Source organism: Oncorhynchus mykiss, chromosome Y (genome assembly GCF_013265735.2).
Source record: "Oncorhynchus mykiss isolate Arlee chromosome Y, USDA_OmykA_1.1, whole genome shotgun sequence".
Taxonomy (NCBI): Eukaryota; Metazoa; Chordata; class Actinopteri; order Salmoniformes; family Salmonidae; genus Oncorhynchus; species Oncorhynchus mykiss.
In genome coordinates, this window is record NC_048593.1 from 36512484 (window position 1) to 36536357 (window position 23874).

The 23874-nt window shown below is 43.3% G+C and overlaps 1 protein-coding gene across 5 annotated transcripts in view; it reads right to left on the reverse strand.

The window, feature by feature from the left end:
• Positions 1-23874, reverse strand: part of LOC110510209 (collagen alpha-1(XXIII) chain) — a 96938-nt gene that overhangs the window by 12887 nt on the left and 60177 nt on the right. For 3 of the 5 annotated variants that reach the window (XM_036968198.1, XM_036968196.1, XM_036968199.1), the window contains exons 3-13: positions 21648-21692; positions 12164-12171; positions 11328-11354; positions 9776-9802; positions 9553-9579; positions 8160-8186; positions 7916-7942; positions 2503-2574; positions 1651-1767; positions 183-218; positions 74-100 (exon numbers count right to left, since the gene is read on the reverse strand). In XM_036968198.1, the coding sequence (XP_036824093.1) occupies positions 74-100; positions 183-218; positions 1651-1767; positions 2503-2574; positions 7916-7942; positions 8160-8186; positions 9553-9579; positions 9776-9802; positions 11328-11354; positions 12164-12171; positions 21648-21692 (440 nt within the window). Of the gene's footprint in view, positions 1-73; positions 101-182; positions 219-1650; positions 1768-2502; positions 2575-2819; positions 2880-7915; positions 7943-8159; positions 8187-9552; positions 9580-9775; positions 9803-11327; positions 11355-12163; positions 12172-21647; positions 21693-23874 lie in introns of all 5 variants that reach the window. The other 2 variants (XM_036968197.1, XM_036968200.1) reach the window with 2 other exon arrangements.

Sequence of the window (23874 nt, forward strand, 5' to 3'; positions counted from 1 at the left end):
ATATATATATATATATATAATACATGTATACAGGTGTGGAAGTGTGTCTGCATGAGTAATGTAGATATTTGACCTTCTGTCCAGGAGGACCCATCAGTCCCTGTGTAAAGAGGACACGGTATCAGCATGATGTGTGGCATATACAGTCCACCTTATAATATCAAAAATAAACAAAGGCTTACCTCTAATCCATCGATTCCATCTCGACCAGGTGGCCCCTGTGAAGAAAGCTCAAGGTCAATCATCCATCCAAAAGTGAAGTAAGATCTAACTGATGAGCAGAGCAATTCCGTTAATCCTCCACAAGATGGCAGTATTTCACAGAAATACATCAAAAGGGTTGTTTTCCTCCAGTAAATTAGTGACGCGTTTCTGTTTCTGCTGCACCTACTGGGATGGTAGAGCAATTTGCATTTATAAAAAACAAACAACAAAAGCAAAATGATCATTCTTAATCCCCCTCCTCTCAGTAGAAGGCCTACAGTACCCATACTCAAAAGGCAAACCGCAGGCCGAATCCTGACCCAGAATCAGGACCCACGAATATTATTGCATTCTTTTGGATTTTGGTCGAGATTCAACTCCTTGTATCACATGAAAACACATATAAGACATGAAAAATGTGTAGAATTGCCGGACATGAGCTTTAGAACTGCGCATCTTTCTCTCTGCCAACAGGAGGGGTTTGAACCGTTGGGGTTTCATGGGTTGTGAGGTGGCCTAAGCAGAGAGCTTTTTCATTATTTTAATGTTGTTTATTTTGCAACTTAAATTTTTGTTAGCTTAGTAATTTTCGATTATTTATATATCGATTCAGCTGTGTCATAAGACTGGCAAGTCAGTTGTCTTATCAAGATAGCCCAGAGGCTAGCTAGCTAGCTAGCTTTTGATTTTAATACAACTGGAGATTAGCACAGGCTTGGACATCACAGAGGCTTGCTGTAGTTTTGAGTGGATCTCTCACTCCAAAGTGGACAATCCCAATAAGTGATGTGCAGTGAGCCTCTGGCACCCAAGTGAAATCTAGCGGATGTAGTACCACTGGCTTCACCCAGGTGGGTATTACATGTTGTTTGAGGAGAATCTACCCACAGAGTCTGCAGAGAGGCTGGGAATGGCAGCCTCTCTGTCCCCCCCGTCCCCCCCGTACTGGATGTGACCCCCTACTCAAGTCTGCTTCACGGCATCGGAGGAGCAGAGAACAGCGTGGTGGAGGAGAGTGCTGAGGGTGGGAGCGTGATAGTTCTTGACTGTCTTTCAGGAGACTATTATAGGCTTGGCCATGTGTGGGATGTGACCTGGACACACCAGCCTCTGTTGAAGACCAACAACAGCATGTACTTTTGTTTTTTCAGCATCATTGAGATGATCTGTATAATGAAAAGCGCTATATAAAATACATCTATTATTATCTCTCCTACCAGTACAAACGGAAAGGATCCTTGCCACTACCTCGCTTTCCAACCAAGAATGAACTGAGGAGCAAACTGAAGTAGAGAGGAGATTCAGAATTCAGAGAGGACAATGGAAGTAAATAAAAATAAGTATTTTCTAATTTCGTCTTTTGGCCTTTCTTCTCTCTCCTATCACAATATGTAGTGAGATGACTGTAGTGACAGGGATGAGAGGAGCAGAGCTGTCTTACTGTACCTGCTCTCCAGGGGGTCCTCTGGGCCCATCCTTCCCTGTGTTCCCAGGGGGTCCTCTGGGCCCTGGTGATCCAGGGGGCCCCGGGGGTCCAGGGGGGCCAGCCTGACCCTGGTCACCCTTTATGGACAGGGAGGGAGAAGTATGAGATGAAGCAACAATCCCGATTCCCACAGTATTATCAATCAAACAAGTTGCAAAACAATTATATTGTGACACCCAAGACAAGTTACTGAACCACTTTCAATATCTTCAGTTTGAGCAATGTTCAGTAAAGTTCATTCAAAACTTTGTCTCTTTTCACAGTGGCTGGTGTTTGCCGCCAACCATCTTCGCCAATGTGCAAAAGTAAGTCTAAAACTCTAAAACTCCTGCTATGCATAACATTCACTCTATTAAGACCGTTGAATGACGGATGTGGTTGTATTCAAAACAAGATGTTTAACAGTCATATTATCAGCCATTTATATTGTCAAGTAAACAACAAGCTATTCTTATTCTCCATTTTGCATAGTTCTGACTGGCATTCCTTCCACAAATTATCATCCACAAGCAATGTCATTTATTCAAACTCACTTTCCAAAGAGGCAGAATTTACTTTCCCACTCATTTTCTCTCTAATTTGAAGCAGACATGAAAACAAGTGGCAGAGTGGCAAACAGAGAAATGCTTGAGACCAATAACATTGTACATGTGTGAGATGTAAAAGAGTGAGGAAATGTCACAGACGAAGAGATGGGGAGCCAGCTTGAAGGAAGAGACGAGACAAGAAAAAGTCACAGATGAAGAGAGGGGGTGCCAGCTTGAAGGAAGAGACGAGACAAGAAAAAGAGGGCTGAGATGCGCCCATCGTACCTTCAGGAGGCGTTTGTGAAATGTGTGCTGGTCACCAGAGAGAAAGCCGTGGTCAAAGCGAGGGAAGACCATCTGACTCCAGAGAGATAGGGAGAAAGGGAAGAGAGGGAGAGAAGCCACCAGAGACAGAGTAAATAAAATTAGTTAGAGAGAGAGAGAGAGAGAGAGAGAGAGAGAGAGAGAGAGAGAGAGAGAGAGAGAAAGGTTAAACAGTAATTTACAACTGAGAGATGGAGAAGGAAGCAAAGAGAAGGGACTGGCTGGATGGAGACAGAGGACCCGGTCTTTGAGAGACGGGTGAGGAAGGTGGGACAAACCTTGACCGTGAGAATCTGATTACTGAGCAGACCTGCAGAGCCCGCGAGTGCAGGGAGTCCCTGGGTTGAGGTTTAGACAGCGTTGGAAAGAAGAGTTAGGATGGAGGGAGGAGTGGGGAGGGGTTGGGTAAGAAGGGGATAATGAAAGACGAGGGTGAGTAGAGTGAGAGACAACAGAGGGATGTTATTGAGGTTATTGATCCATCTGTGTTGGCACAGTTCCAGCATGTGTAAAGCTGCTCAACCATAACTGTAGACGAGAGAATACAAAGATAATAGCCCTTCTGTCTGGTTTCAAGCCTCAAACAATAGAAGCCCAGTTGTCTCACTGCCCAAAGTTTTATGATTGACTTCATATAATTATCGACCGTCCATGGAGAGATTCTGGCAGTCTGGTCCATGATGTTTGTGTCAGAGCTGTGGTCAATATGAATTGCTTTGGGTTTAGTGGCTTATTCTCCCTGGTGTCGACTCCAGTCAATTCAGGAAGTACACTGAAATTTAAATTGCTTTTAAAGAAGGAGATTTGGTTTACTCCCCCCCCCCCCCCCTGTATGGACACCCTCCTGTATGGACACCCTCCTGTATGGACACCCTCCTGTATGGAAACCCTCCTGTACGGACACCCTCCTGTATGGACACCCTCCTGTATGGACACACTCCTGTATGGACACCCTCCTGTATAGACACCCTCCTGTACGGACACCCTCCTGTATGGACACCCTCCTGTATGGACACCCTCCTGTATGGACACCCTCCTGTATGGACACCCTCCTGTATGGACACCCTCCTGTATGGACACCCTCCTGTACGGACACCCTCCTGTATGGACACCCTCCTGTATGGACACCCTCCTGTATGGACACCCTCCTGTATAGACACCCTCCTGTACGGACACCCTCCTGTATGGACACCCTCCTGTATAGACACCCTCCTGTACGGACACCCTCCTGTACGGACACCCTCCTGTACGGACACCCTCCTGTACGGACACCCTCCTGTATGGACACCCTCCTGTATGGACACTCTCCTGTACGGACACCCTCCTGTATGGACACCCTCCTGTATGGACACCCTCCTGTACGGACACCCTCCTGTACGGACACCCTCCTGTATGGACACCCTCCTGTACGGACACCCTCCTGTACGGACACCCTCCTGTACGGACACCCTCCTGTATAGACACCCTCCTGTACGGACACCCTCCTGTACGGACACCCTCCTGTATGGACACCCTCCTGTATGGACACCCTCCTGTATGGACACCCTCCTGTATGGACACCCTCCTGTACGGACACCCTCCTGTATGGACACCCTCCTGTACGGACACCCTCTTGTACGGACACCCTCCTGTATGGACACTCTCCTGTACGGACACCCTCCTGTACGGACACCCTCCTGTATGGACACCCTCCTGTATGGACACCCTCCTGTATGGACACCCTCCTGTATGGACACCCTCCTGTATGGACACCCTCCTGTACGGACACCCTCCTGTATAGACACCCTCCTGTATAGACACCCTCCTGTATGGACACCCTCCTGTATGGACACCCTCCTGTATAGACACCCTCCTGTACGGACACCCTCCTGTATGGACACCCTCCTGTATGGACACCCTCCTGTATGGACACCCTCCTGTATAGACACCCTCCTGTACGGACACCCTCCTGTATGGACACCCTCCTGTATGGACACCCTCCTGTATAGACACCCTCCTGTACGGACACCCTCCTGTATGGACACCCTCCTGTACGGACACCCTCCTATATGGACACCCTCCTGTATGGACACTCTGCTGTACGGACACCCTCCTGTACGGACACCCTCCTGTATGGACACCCTCCTGTATGGACACCCTCCTGTATGGACACCCTCCTGTATGGACACCCTCTTGTACGGACACCCTCCTGTATGGACACCCTCCTGTATGGACACCCTCCTGTATGGACACCCTCCTGTATGGACACCCTCCTGTACGGACACCCTCCTGTACGGACACCCCCCTGTATGGACACCCTCCTGTATGGACACCCCCCTGTACGGACACCCTCCTGTACGGACACCCCTCTGTACGGACACCCTCCTGTACGGACACCCTCCTGTATGGACACCCTCCTGTATGGACACCCTCCTGTATGGACACCCTCCTGTACGGACACCCTCCTGTGAATTCACATACACAATGAAGTGCTAAAATAGCATAACGGTGCCCTCCTATGTCTAATATTATGAACTCTAAAGTACTTATTCCTTAAGAGTCCCTTTGGACTGCCGACTAGGAAACAATGAACTCAAATGGAAACCAGGCCAGAAACAACTTTGAGACAGACAGAGAGGGCTCCAGATTGAATGGAATGCATATGCTCAGTGTTGTAGTATTCAAGACCACATATTGAGTTTTTCTGTCTTGTCTCTGTGTCAGATACATTTTTACTCGGACAATGAGAACTCATGTCTTCCCGAGTAAAAAATTATAATAATTATCAGCTCCCATTCATTCAGCTCGTAAAACCACTTCGACAGGCCAAATATCCACACTCCCTCATGACCCATTCATAACTTATTGCCTATTGAAACCCGGGCTTCCTACTTCACTAGTAACATTAATGTCCTATACTTTTGTTGAAAAATATCCTTAAACTTTGTTGCGCTCTTCAGAATGTCCTTGATTCCCTAGTAGGGAAGAATGGGGGAAATTGTTTGAAAGTTGCAAGCTCAGTATTATTAGGGGAGACCGGGGGAAATTGTTACATACACTGAGTGCACAAAACATTAGGAACACCTTCCTAATATTGAGTTGCACCCCCTCAATTCATCTGGGCATGGACTCTAAAAGGTGTCGCAAGCGTTCCACAGGGATGCTGGCCCATGTTGACTCCAATGCTTCCCGCAGTTGTATCAAGTTGACTGGATGAGCTTTGGGTGGTGGACCATTTTTGATACACACAGGAAACTGTTGAGCGTGAAAAACCCAGCAGCGTTGCAGTTCTTGACACAAACCGGTGCGCCTGGCACCTACTACCATACCCTGTTCAAAGACACTTACATCTTTTTTCTTGCCCATTCATCCCCTGAATGGCACACATACACAATTCATTTCTCAATTGTCTCAAGGCTTAAAAATCCTTCTTTAACTTGTCTCCTCCCCTTCATCTACACTGATTGAAGTGGATTTAACAAGTGACGTTAATAAGGGATCATATATTTCACCTGGATTCACCTGGTCAGTCTATGGTGTTCCTAAAGTTTTGTATTCTCAGTGTATATTGTTTAAAAAAAATGTTTTTAATATAAACCTGTTTGGGTCAGTGATCATTTATAAACCTGTTTGGGTCAGGGATCATTTATAAACCTGTTTGGGTCAGCAATCATTTATAATCCTGTTTGGGTCAGGGATCATTTATAAACCTGTTTGGGTCAGGGATCATTTATAAACCTGTTTGGGTCAGGGATCATTTATAAACCTGTTTGGGTCAGTGATCATTTATAAACCTGTTTGGGTCAGGGATCATTTATAAACCTGTTTGGGTCAGGGATCATTTATAAAACTGTTTGGGTCAGGGATCATTTATAAACTTGTTTGGGTCAGGGATCATTTATAAACCTGTTTGGGTCAGGGATCATTTATAAAACTGTTTGGGTCAGGGATCATTTATAAACTTGTTTGGGTCAGGGATCATTTATAAACCTGTTTGGGTCAGGGATCATTTATAGTGGCTCTGCATTCTTTTCACCATTCTAAAGAATTCTGCTGAAATATGAACACAGAAATACTGGACTTGTTGAACTCTTATTATAGTCGCGATTTGAAGCAATTACAATTTACTTGGTCTCAGACCCCTCGCCCCCCTCCCGGTTCCGGCCTTGACTCGGTCCCCCCGTCCCCCCGTCTTTAGGGGGTCTCGAACACATCATTGCATCTGCCTCAACAACACAATATAAAAATGAACTCATGTGTAAAGTATGTTAATAGCTGAGAGTAATTGATGGTAAACTAATTGCTTCTTAATAGAGATATATGAACATGACTAACCGCGGTGCTACTTGCCTTGACCCCGGCAGAGAGGACAACAGTAAGGAGCCCAACAGTAAGGAGTCCAGTGTCCGATGGGTCAGTCATCCACATGTGCTCTACGCTGGGCTCTGCCAGATGTCTACACTGCTCCAAGAGCTTTAATTCACATCCAAGGTCAGGAGAGGCAACACAACACAGGCCCAAACAGCTGCTACAGTATAGTACAATTCCAGTGACATGTACTCCTGCCAAGCTGCTGTTAACTGGGACATTTACACATTCACACCCTTACTTCTTCACAGTCAGAGAGTTCAGATTCACGGGATATTGCAAAGATAACTCAGGCAATGAATTAAATAGACAGACAGTCTAAGGCAGATGCTACAGTAAGACTTGATGCTAAAGTAAGTGTGTGTGTGTGTGGGGGGGGGGGGGGGGGGGGGGGTAACAGTCAAGTGAATCTATGTGTAATATACTCAGGCATTTTATCAATCAAAACAGGTTGCCAGGTTACCAAGACATATCAAAGATACATCAAAGACAACAGCCTGAGCAGAGAGCTGCTCTCTTTTTGTTTCTCAGAGTACACATCGTTTTGTTGACTATATGAATCCAAAGGGCATTCTTGCAGTGCCAGAAAAACATGGGTTTCTTTTTGGTCTTATCATAGACAGCTGGTAATCGGGCCTTTCTTTAGAGATCTAGACTTATGTGCACAGTGAACAGCTGAATGTATTTTAGTTGGGGCTTAAATACAATAACAGGGCAATAGTAATTTAACAGGCCAGACCAGGGCACCTGTTTCTAATTGTGTTGGGTTGTGGGTTACAGGGGAATCAGTAGGGTTGCCTGATGGGGCTATATATATAGCAAATGAAACATGATTTTCTTCAGGATTCCTGATTTGACATGGTCCATATCTCTCCCTGTGGTGGGAGGCTAAAACTGTAGGCTAAAACAATGGATGAGGGTATGCATCGTGTGCGTATTAGCATTGTATTTGACCTGAGAGAGTGGAGCTGGTAAAATGAGTTCTGGTGGTATTTGAATGATATTATGACATATTTAACTCTCTCACCCTGGGCCCCATATCTCCTTGGTCTCCCTAGAAAAAAACAGGACAATTAGAAAATGTTACATCAAATAGGAAGTGATCCGATAACTATCAGATAGGAACACTACGGGTGATCAAGGTATACCACAGGTATCAAAGGTAGAAAGCAAGTTACTATCACGCTTCCAAAATTTCTTTGCATTTCATGTTTCAAATTGTATCATAACTGAATGAATTGTACAATAGAAAAAGGGGTGTTTTGTCATACCTTTTCTCCTTTTGGCCCAGACAGTCCCTGACGACAGAGGAGAAAAACGAAACAGGATCATGAACAAGGAAATACTGGACTATAACGATCTCTGACACATCTCATTCCTTCCCAGATATTCACAGCGATTCTTTTCACTTTCCATGCAAATACCACCCCCCACCCCCCAAAAAAGCCATGCCTTGTACCTCTGACATGGATCAGGGTTGTGTGGGTTTGAGCAACACAGCTTTTGTTCACTGATTAACTCTCTGTGTCTCTTACAACGGCTGGAGGACATTTTATGAGTTTAGGCCTCGAGTGCATTACACTCTACAATTCATTCTGTGATATCTTCTTGGAGTGTGTTTAGATTGAATGGGCTTTGTGAATGAATGGACACAGGCGGTTTATAATCAACACACAGATTGAGTTTCTATCTGTAGTTTCTATCCGTATATATATATTATACTGGTGTTGGAGCGTTGGGCTGCTGCATGTTCCTACACTGTAGAATAACAGGAGTCTCAAAGCCCAGACTGTCTCCACACGCAAGGCAACATCTTTACACAGGTCTTGCAACCATTTCCTCTGTATATAGTACACATCATTGAGTAATTACATGTGGGGATGGATGCCATATAATATGATGGTGTGTTTCTGTGTTCTGTGCCCATCAAAAGTAATTGCACATTTTTAACGAGGTACAGGGATTGTGTTGAAAAGCCAAGGCCTTCGGAACTATTTAATGAATCAGATCATCTTCTAAGAAAATGGTACTTTAAATAAACTCTGGCTAAATTATAAGTAGCCTCTATTTCACTTTCCAAACTGTCTAAACAGTTGACCAATAAGAAATGGCTTTTTAAAGAGGCTCACTTCAGTCAAGACACACCCCATTTATCCCCTTGGATATAAACACAGGTCTGGCTTCAGGGCTGGCTTCAGGGAAGCCTTTAGGGCTGGCTTCAGGGCTGTCTCCAGGGCAGCCTTTAGGGCTGGCCTCAGGGCTGGCTTCAGGGAAGCCTTTTAGGGCTGGCTTCAGGGCTGTCTTCAGGGCTGGCTTCAGGACTGGCTTCAGGACTGGCTTCAGGGAAGCCTTCAGGGCTGGCTTCAGGGCTGTCTTCAGGGAAGCCTTCATGGCTGGCTTCAGGGCTGGCTTCAGGGAAGCCTTCAGGGCTGGCTTCAAGGCTGCCTTCAAAGCTGACTTCAAGGCTGACTTTAGAGACTCATATAGCACACAGAAGAATGGATACCCTATATATTCCATTTACCATGCTCTACCAACTGAGCCCTACTAATGAGCTGACAGGTAGAGAACACTGTAGCTCTGCTACATCACATGTCCACATCTGGTGTTTGATCATCCAAAACGTGGAGTTAAAGAGAGATTTAAAAAGATCATCATACATACCTGGCTTCCCATAGGACCAGGACCACCCTGTATATGGAAGACAATGTTTCATTCACAAAATGATCACATCACAAGTCGTTCATGGCAAGAGTAGAAACACATACAATGTTTATGGTAATAAAATAAACACATTGTTAATCAGAGACGTATTGTATGAAGTAGACTGTGAGCTGAATATCAACATCGTTATCACAGCATTAGCATGATGAAGAAGGCTACTTACAGGCTTCCCATCCATCCCAAGTGGGCCCTAGAATACAACAACACGGATAGAGGATAAATATTATGTTTAAGATGAACACAGTTGTGTACAGTACATTCATGTTTTGGTAGCAAAAATATCATATCAATTGTGTGCACTGCTGGCCAAATGATTTAGCAGGCCATAGACAAACATAGGTAAAAACTCCAGTCAGTCTAGAGTTCACATGTTCACTGTATAGCAAAGTCATTATGTAGGTCGCTGTCCAGTGCTGCACAAGTGCTGAAATGCTCTTGAACTATGTCCAAAGAACTATCATAATATTCCACAGCCATTGAAGTGAAAAATGAAGCAAGGAGTCAAAACAAAAGAGACATACATCAACTGTTCTGTGAATACTGTGGGGGGGGGACCTGTGAGTCCAACTGGGCCCACATGTGGTTCTGTCCTGAACACAGAGTTTGGGCTCACATCACTGTTATTACTGGAGCGACTTCACAGGCTAGTGCATTTCCCTGTTGATCCCAACCAAGCATGTGGGATGCCAACACACGCAACCCAATGCATCTGGACCTACTGCCAGAACAACTGGCTCAAACCTTTGTCTGAATAGAATGAACCATTTGATTGTTCACCAAATGTGTGACTGCTTGAGACCGCAACATAACACCTTCTAAGTTCCCGAGAGATGGATACGTTGCAGCAGCATCATAAAAACATTGTTTCATTGAGGAGAAACTTGTGAAAGATGCAGTCAGTAGACTTGTTTGAATGATTTATGTAGTACACGATAGCTGTTCCTGATGTATTCAGTAGATGGGGCTGTCTTATCCTCCTGACGTCCTGGAACATAATGTCCCCCTCTACGTCACAATGGGATTTGGCCGGGGGACACTATTTGGCATGACAGGCCCTCTTATGGTTTTAAAATTAACTTAGCCTTAAGATGCTTTTGGGAAACCAGGCCGAGGAGAGGTGCAGGTGACACAATAGCTGAACCACTTAACTGGAGCAATGAGGGGATCACTATAGTCTAGGACTGGAGGTTATGAGGGAAGATCACTATAGTCTAGGACTGCAGGTTATGAGGGAAGATCACTATAGTCTAGGACTGGAGGTTATGAGGGAAGATCACTATAGTCTAGGACTGCAGGTTATGAGGGAAGATCACTATAGTCTAGGACTGGAGGTTATGAGGGAAGATCACTATAGTCTAGGACTGTAAATTATGAGGGAAGATCACTATAGTCTAGGACTGGAGGTTATGAGGGAAGATCACTATAGTCTAGGACTGTAGGTTATGAGGGAAGATCACTATAGTCTAGGACTGGAGGTTATGAGGGAAGATCACTATAGTCTAGGACTGTAGGTTATGAGGGAAGATCACTATAGTCTAGGACTGGAGGTTATGAGGGAAGATCACTATAGTCTAGGACTGTAGGTTATGAGGGAAGATCACTATAGTCTAGGACTGGAGTTAATGGAAGACCATATTCTAGGGTAAATCGTGCTGGTTTAGAGTATTAGAATAATAGAGTGCTTGCTCAGAAAAGAGATTAAAAGTGACATTTACCGGGTAACCATCCCGTCCAGGCGTGCCCTGTTAGGATTACACAGAGAAGAAAAGAGAACTAAAGGCCAGGATTAGGATTAAAATCAGGATGCTTTTAAACAATCATATTATGGCAGACTTTTCATTTTAATGCCGCAATTCTCAAATAGTATTGCCCTTGACACCTTGAGGTCAAAAACTACAGCAAATACACTTGAGATGAGCAGAGAATTATTATTTACCTGCTGTTGCCTCCCATGTGTCCATTCACTTACTTTATCTGAAGCACAGCCCACTAGGTTCATATATACTCATAAATCTATTAAAACCCCATTAACCATGGGTGGAACGGTACCTACTGGAGATCTGAAACATCTACTAAAACCCCATTAACCATGGTGGAACGGTACCTACTGGAGATCTGAAACATCTACTAAAACCCCATTAACCATGCTGGAACGGTACTTACCGGAGATCCTGAAACATCTACTAAAACCCCATTAACCATGGTGGAACGGTACTTACTGGAGATCTGAAACATCTACTAAAACCCCATTAACCATGGTGGAACAGTACCTACTGGAGATCTGAAACATCTACTAAAACCCCATTAACCATGCTGGAACGGTACTTACTGGAGATCCTGAAACATCTACTAAAACCCCATTAACCATGCTGGAACGGTACTTACTGGAGATCTGAAACATCTACTAAAACCCCATTAACCATGGTGGAACGGTACTTACTGGAGATCTGAAACATCTACTAAAACCCCATTAACCATGGTGGAACGGTACCTACTGGAGATCCTGAAACATCTACTAAAACCCCATTAACCATAGTGGAACGGTACTTACCGGAGATCCTGAAACAGAAAACAGAAAAATACAGTTAGTGATGGATGACGTGTGATCAGTTTCACTCCAGTAACTTTCGTGTTCTACCTCGGAGTTGGAATATAACTCAGTGGGAGGTTGATTATTAAAATACACCCAACATGTTGATATGTCCTGTGTCACAACAAAAGGTACTGTACATACAGTACCAGTCAAAAGTTTGGACACACCTAACGCACTCAAGGGTTTTTCTATATTTTAACTTTTTTCTACATATTTTTACTATTTTCTGCAGAATAATAGTAAACACTTCAAAACTAAGAAATAACACATATGGAATCATGTAGTAAGTAAAAAAGTGTTAAACAAATCAAAATGTATGTTATATTTTAGATTCTTCAAAGTAGCCACCCTCTGCCTTGATGACAGCTTTGCACACTCTTGGCATTCTCTCAACCAGCTTCATGAAGAATGCTTCTCCAACAGTCTTGAAGGAGTTCCCACATACGCTGAGTACTTGTTACTTGTTGGTTGCTTTTCCTTCACTTCGCGGTCCAACTCATCCCAAACCATCTCAATTGAGTTGAGGTTTGGTGATTTCGGAGGCCAGGTCATCTGATGCAGCACTCCATCACTCTCCTTCTTGGTCAAATTACCCTTACACAGCCTGGAGGTGTGTTTTGGGTCATTGTCGTGTTGAAAAACAAATAGTCCCACTAACCAGATGGGATGGCATATCGTGGCAGCATGAATTCCCTTGAATTCTAAATAAATCACAGACAGTGTCACCAGCAAAGCACACCCACACCATCACACCTCCTCCTCCATGCTTCACGGTGGGAACCACACATGCGGATATCCTCTGAACCAAAAATCTCAAATTTGGACTCATCAGTCCATTGATCATGTTTCTTGGTCCAAACAAATATCTTCTTATTATTAGTGTCCTTTAGTAGTGGTTTCTTTGCAGCAATTCAATCATGAAGGCCTGATTCAAGCAGTCTCCTCTGAACAGTTGATGTTGAGATGTGTCTGTTACTTGAACTCTGTGAAGCATTTATTTGGGCTGCAATTTCTGAGGCTGGTAACTCTAATGAACTTATCCTCTGCAGCAGAGGTAATTCTGGGTCTTCCTTTCCTGTGGCGGTCCTCATGAGAGCCAGATTCATCATAGCGCTTGATGGTTTTTGCGACTGCACTTGAAGAAACTTTCAAAGTTCTTGAAATGTTCCGCATTGACGGACCTTTGTGTCTTAAAGTAATGATGGACTGTCGTTTCTCTTTGTTTATTTGAGCTGTTCTTGCCATAATATGGACTTGGTCATTTACCAAATAAGGCTATCTTCTGTATACCACCCCTACCTTGTCACAACACATCTGATTGGGTCAAACGCATTAAGAAGGAAAGAAGTTCCACAAATTAACTTAACAGGCACACCTGTTAATTGAAATGCATTCCAGTTAACTACCTCATGAAGCTGGTTGAGACAATGCAAAGAGTGTGCAAAGTGGCAAAGGGTGGCTACTTTGAAGTATCTCAAATATAAAATATATTTTGACTTGTTAAACACTTATTTGGTTACTGCATGATTCCATAAGTGTTATTTCATAGTTTTGATGTCATCGCTATTATTCTACAATGTAGAAAATAATAAAAATGAAGAAAAACCCTTGAATGAGTCCAAACTTTTGACTGGTACTGTATACTCTTTATCAGTCGTTGCCATAACAAAACCCCAGTTCCCATGATGCTCTGTTTGTTCGGTTGTCATTGCAATCAAGAGACATGATGAGTTTGATTACAGAAGGCACTTTTCTGCCTTTGTTCTCTCCCTGTGTGTGTGCGCGCGTGTGTATCTGTCCTGCATTACACGAAACAGACAAACATGTACACACACAAACAAACACACACACCACAATGAGGATATCCAGGCCTATGTAATGTTTCCCTACTGATTAATCACAGAGACAGGTTGGGCAATGACAATCCCTCACTCTGTTTTCACCCGTGTGGTCTGAATGCCAGCCTGCCAGGAGTCATACCGACTAGAAAAAGGCTGCTGCTCCAGCTATATGAGGACCAGAGATGGGGGTCAACTAGGGCTGCCAGGAATTGCCAGGGACCTCACAAAATAGTATTGTCATATCTTGGTGCTGATACGATATGTATTGCGATTCAATAATGTGATTTTATTGTGAACAAAAAAACAAAAAGTATGTCCCCCCAACTTCTAAAACCAAAGTTACGCTCCTGTGTATACCCAATGATTATTGACTAATATACATTATTAATGCCTCATGAGCTTAGTTCAACTGTCAACCCCATCAGAACCCAACATTTTAGATTCTGTAAACAAACACTGCATAGCCTCAAAATGTGGTTAACTATAATTTTAATATCATGGTTGGTCAGTCCTTGCATCCAAAGCTATAGTGCCTTCGGAAAGTATTCAGACCCCTTGACATTTTCCACATTTTGTTACATTACAGCCTTATTCTAAAATCTACACATAGAAAAACTGAAATGTTACATTTACATAAGTATTCAGACTCTTTACTCAGTACTTTGTTGAAGCACCTTTGGCAGCGATTACAGCATTGAGTCTTCTTGGGTATGTTCTTCTCTGCAGATTCTTAAGCTCTGTCAGGTTGGATAGGGAGTGTTGCTGCACAGCTATTTTCAGGTCTTTCCAGAGATGTTCGATCAGGTTCAAGTCCGGGCTCTGGCTGGGTCACTCAAGGACATTCAGAGACTAGTGCCGAAGCCTGCGTTGTCCTGGTTGTGTGCTTAGGGTTGTTGTCCTGTTGGAAGGTGAACCTTTGCCCCAGTCTGAGGACCTGGGCGCTCTGGAGCAGGTTTTCATCAAGGATCAGTACTTTGCTCCGTTCATCTTTGCCTTAATCCTGACTAGTCTCCCAGTTCCTGCCACTGAAAAACATCCCCAGAGCATGATAATGCCACCACCATACTTCACCATAGGGATGGTGCCAGGTTTCCTTCAGACGTGACACAAGAGTTCAATCTTTGGTTTCATCAGACCAGAGAATCTTGTTTCTCATGGTCTGAGAGTCTTTACGTGCCTTTTGGCAAACTCCAAGCGGGCTGTCATGTGCCTTTTACCGAGGAGTGGCTTTCGTCTGGCCAATCTAACATAGAGGCCTGATTGGTGGAGAGTGCTGAAGAGATGGTTCTCCCATCTCCACAGAGGAACTCTAGAGCTCTGTCAGAGTGACCATCGGGTTCTTGGCCACCTCCCTAACCAATGCCCTTCTCCCCCGATTGCTCAGTTTGGTCGGGAGGCCAGATCTAGGAAGAGTCTTGGTGGTTCCAAACTTCTTCCATTTTAACAATGATGTAGGCCGCTGTGTTCTTGATGGACTTCCAATGCTGCAGAAATTTGTTGGTACCCTTCCCCAGATCTGTGCCTCAACACAATCCTGTCTCGGAGCTCTACGGACAATTCCTTCAACATCATGTCTTGGTTTTTGCTCTGACATGCACTTTCAACTGTGGGATCTTATATAGACAGGTGTGTGCCTTTCCAAATCATGTCCAATCAATCGAATTTACCACAGGTGAACTCCAATCAAGTTGTAGAAACATTTCAAGGATGCACCTAAGCTCAATTTCAAAACTCATTGGAAAGGGTCTAAATACTAATGTAAATAAGGTATTTCTGCTTTTTATTTTAAATAAATGTTCTAAAATGTAGAAAAAACTGTTTTCCCTTTGTCATTATGGGGTATTGTGTGTCGATAAAGTAAACAAAATAGTGAAAAAGTCAAGGGGTCTGAATACTTTCCGTAGGCACTGTATGTCTACGAATGTAAGAGTGGTTGAATTTCTCCATTCACAACCAGTGTTGTGAAACCCACAATGACTCAATAATCCATGCTTTCTGGGAATGCTACAAAGTCCAAAAGTTATGGGCGGAGCTAGAAAGTTGACCTTCAAAAGCACTATAATGTAAACCCACTCCCAATCCGTCGGTCTGTATATATGAAGACATGAAACACAGGGTACATTGTGATACCCAATGCGCCAGAAGACTCATCACTCATCCTGAAAAAAAAAAAAAAAAAAATCTCAAAAACGTGGAAATCAATCCATCTGCCACCACCAACACAATGGAACCATTGTTTGTAAACAATGTATTTGTAAACAAACACTGTATAGCCTCAAAAAATATGGTTAAAACTAAACATTTGTATATGATGGATGGTCAGTCCTTGCACTCATAGCTCCAGCCCAAACCCTCAGTATTTAGTTTGAAATGCAGATTACCCTTTTAAAATAGGAATAAATCAGTTCAGTTTAATGGAAATCTATTGTGGATTGAATCAAATTAAGCTTTGTCGTGGGTAACACTTGTTTTTTCACGGCTAACGCTTTTTTCCTTTGTCTTTCTCAGTTAGCTCAAGCTTACACTCATAGGCGTATAAGGGTTGAAAATGGCTTGGACACCGATTTTATGCACCTAAATTGGAACACAGTGGCTGTACAGCAACATGCTATAAAAGACGCCAGAGCTCAGAGACAAAGTTGCCCCTGCAACTCTTGAATGTTTTGTTGTTGACTGAGTGAGGGAAATGGAGGGAAAAGGACTCTGTGTATTTTGGAAGATGAGACTGAGGATTATATTAAATACCACTTTGATGTCATACAAGCAAGTTAAATATGCACTTCACATTTCAATATCATAAATCTCATGTCATATCCAGTTCAATATTTATGATCACTGTGTTTGATGTTGACATGGAGTCAAACCCTGTGTTATTATGAACATATTTATCTATTGTGAAGGAAATTCGCTGTGGAACACGCACCTGAATGCATGCATGACTCTTTTCTATGCGGACCAAAATGACGTTCTGTTTCTCTGAATTGCCATGTGAAAGCGTAAACAACAACAGTAATTGTGTGAGTGCGGGCATGCAAGGCTGTGTTCCAAACAAAACAACCGCAAGGGTGCTTGCTCTAGTTCCTCAAGAGCACAGCTAGAATAACTCAAAAAAGCACTTTATAGTTGAAGACTCTTCTTTGAGTCATAAAAGTGCATTGAAATGACTTAGGAACTGTGCACACTTGGGAGAGGTGTGTGGCCACTTGTGGACACCAGTTAGTCTTCTCACTCAACACCTTGTCATTTGTTTGTCTTAAGGTGTACCTAACCCATATTCTCCAGGAATATTCTTATCGTGTTACTGATTGTATCCGCAGTGTTTACAGATTCCGTTATCAACAAATGCGGCAAAAAATACAGAAAATGTACAATGCACAAAAAATCTACAGTGTAATGTTTGGATTTGGTCATGTGTCAAGGTTAACTGCCAGGTCTAATAACTTTTCCATCCTCTCCAAACTGTTTCCTTTCAATTGATATCATGTTTATGCATAAACTTGTCATATTTCATTTGTAATAAACATATCAATGTATCCCTATCCGTATAGGCCAGGGTTAATCTTCTGATTTGTACTGAATAGGACATTAGTACTTTAGTTACAGCTGAGTAGTTTCGCATGAGTACGACATGGTCCTGCTTGATCTTGTCCATTAGAAACATTTAGAGGCATAGCACTGTATGTTCAGGTCAGTATAAGAAAGTCTCTCTCTCCATCTCTCTCGCTCTGTCTCTCTGTCTCTCAATTCAATACAATTCAAATGGCTATAGTGGCATGGGAAACGTGTTTACATTGCCAAAGCAAGTGAAATAGATAATAAACAAAAGTGGTATAAACAATAAATAATGAACAGTAAACATTACACTCACAGACGTTCCAAATGAATAAAGACATTTCACATGTGATTTTATGGCTATATACAGTGCTGTGACGATATGTAAATAGTTAAAGTAAATAAATAAACATAAATGTGGGTTGTATTTACATTTATGTTTGTTCTTCGCCAACACAGCAGCAAGATTTCAACCTAATTTTCAACCTCAACCTCAGTTTCAACCTCATTTTGTGGGCAGTGTGCACATAGCCTGTCTTCTCTTGAGAGCCAGGTCTGTCTATGGCGGCCCAACTCAATAGCAAGGCTATGCTCACTGAGTCTGTACATAGTCAACACTTTCCTTAATTTTGGGTCATTCACAGTGGTCAGGTATTCTGCCACTGTGTACTCTCCGTTTAGGGCCAAATAGCATAGCATACATTTTTTGGGGGGGTCAATTCTTTCCAATGTGTCAAGTAATTATCTTTTTGTTTTCTCATGATTTGGTAGGGTCTAATCGTGTTGCTGTGCTGGGGCTCTGTGAGGTATGTTTGTGTTTGTGAACAGAGCCCCAGGACCAGCTTGCTTAGGGGACTTATCTCTAGGCTAATCTCTCTGTAGGTGATGGCTTTGTTATGGAAGGTTTGGGAATCATTTCCTTTTAGTTGGTTGTAGAATTGAACGTCTTCTTGATTTCTATAATTAGCGGGAATTGGCCTAATTCTGCTCTGCATGCATTATTTGGTGTTTTACGTTGTACACAGAGGATTTTCTCAATTTGGTGTTTGTCCCATTTTGTGAATTCTTGGTTGGTGAGCAGACCCCAGACCTTACGACCATAAAGGGCAATGGGTTATATAACTAATTCAAGTATTTCTTGCCAGATCCTAATTGGGATTCAAATTTTATGTTTATTTTGATGGCGTAGAAGGCCCTTCTTGGCTTGTCTCTCAGGTCATTCACAGCTTTGTGGAAGTTACCTGGGGTCCTGATGTTTAGGCCGCGGTACGTATAGTTTGTTGTGTGCTCTTGGGCAATAGTGTCTAGATGGAATTTGTATTTGTGGTCCTGGCAACTGGACCTTTTTTGTAACACAATTATTTTTGCCTTCAAAAGATTTAATGTCAGGGCCCAGGTCTGACATAATCCGTGCAGAAGATCTAGGTGCTGCGATAGGCCCTCCTTGGTTGGGGATAGATGCATCAGATTAAAAGCAGACAGTAGACATTTGACTTCAGATTCTAGTAGAGTGAGTCCGGGTGCTGCAGACTGTTCTAGTGCACTCGCCAATTCGTTGTTATAGATGTTGAAGAGGGTGGCGCTCAAGCTGCATCCCTGTCGCACCCCACGGCCCTGTGGAAAGAAATGTGTGTGTTTTTTGCCAATGTTAACTGCACACTTGTTGTTTGTGTACATGGTTTCATAATGTTGTATGCTTTTCCCACAACACCGCTTTCCATCAATGTGTATAGCAGACCCTCAAATTGAGTCAAAAGCTTTTTTGAAATCAACAAAGCATGAGAAGACTTTGCCTTTGTTTTGGTTTGTTTCTTTGTCAATTAGGGTGAGTAGGGTGAATACGTGGTCTGTTGTACGGTAATTTGGTAAAAAAGCTAATTTGGCATTTGCTCAGTGCATTGTTTTCACTGAGGAAATGAACGAATCTGCTGTTAGCGATTCTTTGTGTTGTTTTTTGTTTAGTGTGTTACAATTTTCCCAGAAGACGTGCTGTTCCTTCTTTTTCTGTTGTGTATTTCTCTATTATTTTAGTGATTCACCACAGTAAAGGCGTAGGCTCTGGTTTTCTGGGCCTCTTTGTTTTTGGTTGGATAGATTTCTCAATTTCTTTCTTAGGTGTTTGCATTCTCCATCAAACCAATTGTCATTGTTTTCCATTTTCTTAGGTTGTCTGCTTGACATTTTAAGATTTGATAGGGAAGCTTAAAGGTAAAATATAATGTTTAGGTTTTCTACTGTCAAGTTTACACCTTCACTATTACAGTGAAATGTTTTGTCAAGGAAGTTGTCTAAAAAGGATTTAATTTGTTGTCGCCTAATTGTTTTTTGGTATGTTTCTACACTACTTTCCTTCCAGCTATAGCTATTCGTAATATTGTTCAGTTCCCTTGGCTTTGATGCCTCATGATTGAGTGTTGCTTTGTTCAGGTAGACTGTGATTTTGTTGTGATTTGAAAGGGATGTCAGTGGGCTGACTGTGAACGCTCTGAAAGACTCTCGGTTGAGGTCAGTGATAAAGTAATCTACAGTACTACTGCCATGGGATGAGCTGTAGGTGTACCTACCATAGAAGTCTTCTCGAAGACTACCATTGACTATGTACAGATCCAGCGTGCGACAGAGCTACAGGAGTTGTGACAAGTTTTTGTTGGTTGTTTTGTCATAGCTGTGTCTAGGGGGGCATATTTGGGAGGGAATACTGTCACCTCCAGGTAGGTGTTTGTCCCCCTGTGTGCTGAGAGTGTCAGGTTCCTGTCCAGTTCTGGCATTTAGGTCACCACAGACTAGTAATGATGGTCATAAGACATTTGTTGTTGCTAATGGAATGTGCCACTGAGGAACTATGCTGGTCCAGGAAGACCCTTTATGAGTCAGGAGTGGAGTGGAGTCATCTCAGCAGACAGAAGCCAGAAGGCTGTTTTTTATGGAGATGTATGTCGCTGGGCTGGGGGCTTGGAGCCAGTGGAGTAGCCCTACTCAATCCCCTGCACAGAAAAAAAGAGGCAACTATTCTCTCCATCCCCCTAGGTAAGTTGCATGTGTGTTCTGCACTGTCAAGGGCTGAACTGACATGTAGAAGCCACATATTTCAGATATAGGCAGACCCCTTGGGCCAGCCATGACGTGAGAATGTAGTGATGAGATGAGATTGTGATTTACCCTTGTTATTTATCTCCAACGCCACCCACCACTATACATTATGGATGAGATCTGTCTCTGGTCTGCACAAGGGGAGTTCAGGCTACTGTCCAGATTACAGATGTCTGTATGTATCTGATGTAGTGTAGTTTAGTTTCTTCTCAAGGTCACACTCTTTAATCTTTATGGGGAGGAGTACACTCCTAGGGGGAAAGTTCAGACATCTGCACTACAACCTTGCTAAATCATCAAGGACATTTTGTAACACTATAGCAAGGTGTTCTTCATTATTTGGGGATTTTTTCTTCTCGCATTTTCAAATAAGGTGTTTCAATTATCATATCATGAATGGCCTGTGAACTCTGGCTAAGGATGCTGTGATAGGGCTTGAAAAACAGGTCAGAATTGCCAAAATTCCTGATATTACAAATGTCAAAGAACATTCCAAGCAAACTGAACTGAACACTAAGAATGCGATAAGAAATAACCCAATTATAGCAGTGGACATCCCCCTTTTTAATGGGGTAGTTCCACAACAGCCCTTTGCAGTCCTCTGTCCGTAGGCATCGCTGAAACAATTTGAAGAATACAGAAGTCTGTGTATAATTATTCCTGAGAATGGATGGATTTCTTCAGATGAAAGAGAGAAAAGTGAGGCCACCAGGCAGGCAACACTGGCAGGGTGAAAAGTCATTCAGAAGCCTGCAGCAGCTGCACACTGTCAAATCTCCCCCCAGCTGTCTGCAACCAGGGACTGTAGGGAGGTACTGTACAGTTCACTCAGTTGCTCTGTTGGTCACTTTGATACACTCTACCCTCTGGCTCACATAAACATACACATTAACACACTGCTCAGGACGATAAGCACTGAACACACTGAGGGAACAAAGGAACTAAGAGAGACTGGTTACCAGAGTCGCCTCGTCTTCCCATCCTTCCCCGTTTTCCTGGAGGCCCTAGAAGGATGACAGAGAGAGAGAGATAAATGGATATTATTCATCGCCTGTCTTTTGTTGTCACCAAAGTAGGGGTTACAGCTTAATGAAAAACAACAACCTATATGTCATAGTGTGCAACTTGCACAGCTACCAATGAGGAATGATCTGTTTACTTCTCAGATATCTGAACTAGTCTGGACCGTGTTTGTACAAGTCCGATAAGATTCTTCCATTACAGAGTATCAATTGTGTGTAGAGACAGGAGGAGATAGTACACATGACCTGCCAGAACCGATGTTATGACAATGGGTTAACAGATCACTAACTGACTGATGGGTGATATAATATAGGAAGCTGATAGACAGCGTGAGAAAAATTGCCTTTCTGTTTCCCATTCCTGAAGACAGGCTCAGTGATCAGTGTGGAAGCTTCCCTTGGTGTGTCCACCCTGAAGATAAGAGGCCCGGCTGGGAAAAGGGCTATTCCTGACAGCAGCGATTGGAACACACAGACACCGTCCCCTCAGCTTTCCCCCTGGCTGCATCTGCAGGAAGGCCCCAGCCAGCAGTGACATCACACACAAGCCAAACAACATAATGATGTCTGTCAGCGACCTGCTCTAATTAGAGTCCAGGCACAGTGCAGCCTCTCATAAAGATAATGTTTAGAGTTCTATCTAAAAACACACTGGTGAGTGGTGACCTGACCAGACATGATGAAGGGAAGGCTCTTCCATCAGGGTTTCAGTTTAGACACGTCAAAGTCAGGCATCCATGGATGATGAGGATTTGAGATACCATCAAAGCTTTGGAAGTGCCTGGTTTAAATTTTTTTTTTACTTATTGCATGCATTTTATCAACCTATTCAAATGTGATATGGCTTAGACGGGGAAATTGTGAAACACAATGTGAGTGTGATGAGAATAGAGTTTCAACGTGCTGTACAACTCTCCCTCTGTTTTTCATTTGCTGGTGGCTGTGTGGACTTATCCCTCCAGTCTGAAGCCAGGCCATACGTAGCTGGATGCCTCATATCGATAACCCCCACAAGGATCAGGGGCTACAGCTGCATTGTTGATTAAGGGCTTGTAAAGGAAGCATTTCACAGAAAGGTCTAAACCGGTTGTATTCGGTGCATGTGACCAAGCAAATGTGATTTGATTTGATTTGATTACACACCTTCCACTGAGATCCAACAAGACCAACTGGCCCACATTCTCCACAGCACAGATAACATATTCAACATGCCTTCACCCTGACGCACTGGCCCAAGTCATAGTCCAAGGTCTCAGATCTCAAGAACGGTTTATGGTTTTAATAAGAAAATACAGTAACACCATATTATTTAACCACAGCACTTGTTCCAAAGGATAATTGCTTTAGCTCACAAGCAGGGGGAGGGTAGCTACGCGTTCAGATGACGTCAGCTCGGTATAACGTTTACCAATGGGACACACCACTACGCAAAACTGAACAAAAGAGATTGAATTACCATTTAAATGTTAACTTGAAAGTCCTCTGTTTTATCCAACAGATCCAACATGTGCGATTTACATGCCTATTACGCACAGGCCAAATAGTCAATGTTGCAGGAGTGAATGTCCCGCACTCTATTGTCCCGCACTCTATTGTCCCGCACTCTATTGTCCCGCACTCTAATGTCCCGCACTCTATTGTTAGTGTACGGTATACAGTACGTCTTTTAAAACTGGAGACATACTTACACATCTATGATGAATAAACCCCTTACGCAAACCTTCTGACTGTCTGCTGAAAAATCACAACACTAAATGACATGTAAATCCTATTGAAGGAGGAATATGTGACTTGTACACTAAACTTTGTGTGTGTGATGTTTCCCCTCTTCAGAACTAATCAAAAATAAAACATACAGCAAGATATTGAAATAATAATGTTAAGGCCAACTGGCTCTGTCTCAGTGAAATGAGCTCACAGAAGAACAAATGTGATTTAACTCAATTCGTTGTCCTGAAGATTTTTAGCAGACGTTTTTATCCAAAGCGGCCTGCAGTCATGGTCCAGGGATTTGAACACCCTCTATCCTGGCGTTGCAAGCACCATGCTCTGCCAACGGAGCTACAGAGGTCCACAACGGCGCTACAGAGGTCCACAACGGAGCTACTGAGGTCCACAACGAAGCTACAGAGGTCCACAACGGAGCTACAGAGGTCCACAACGG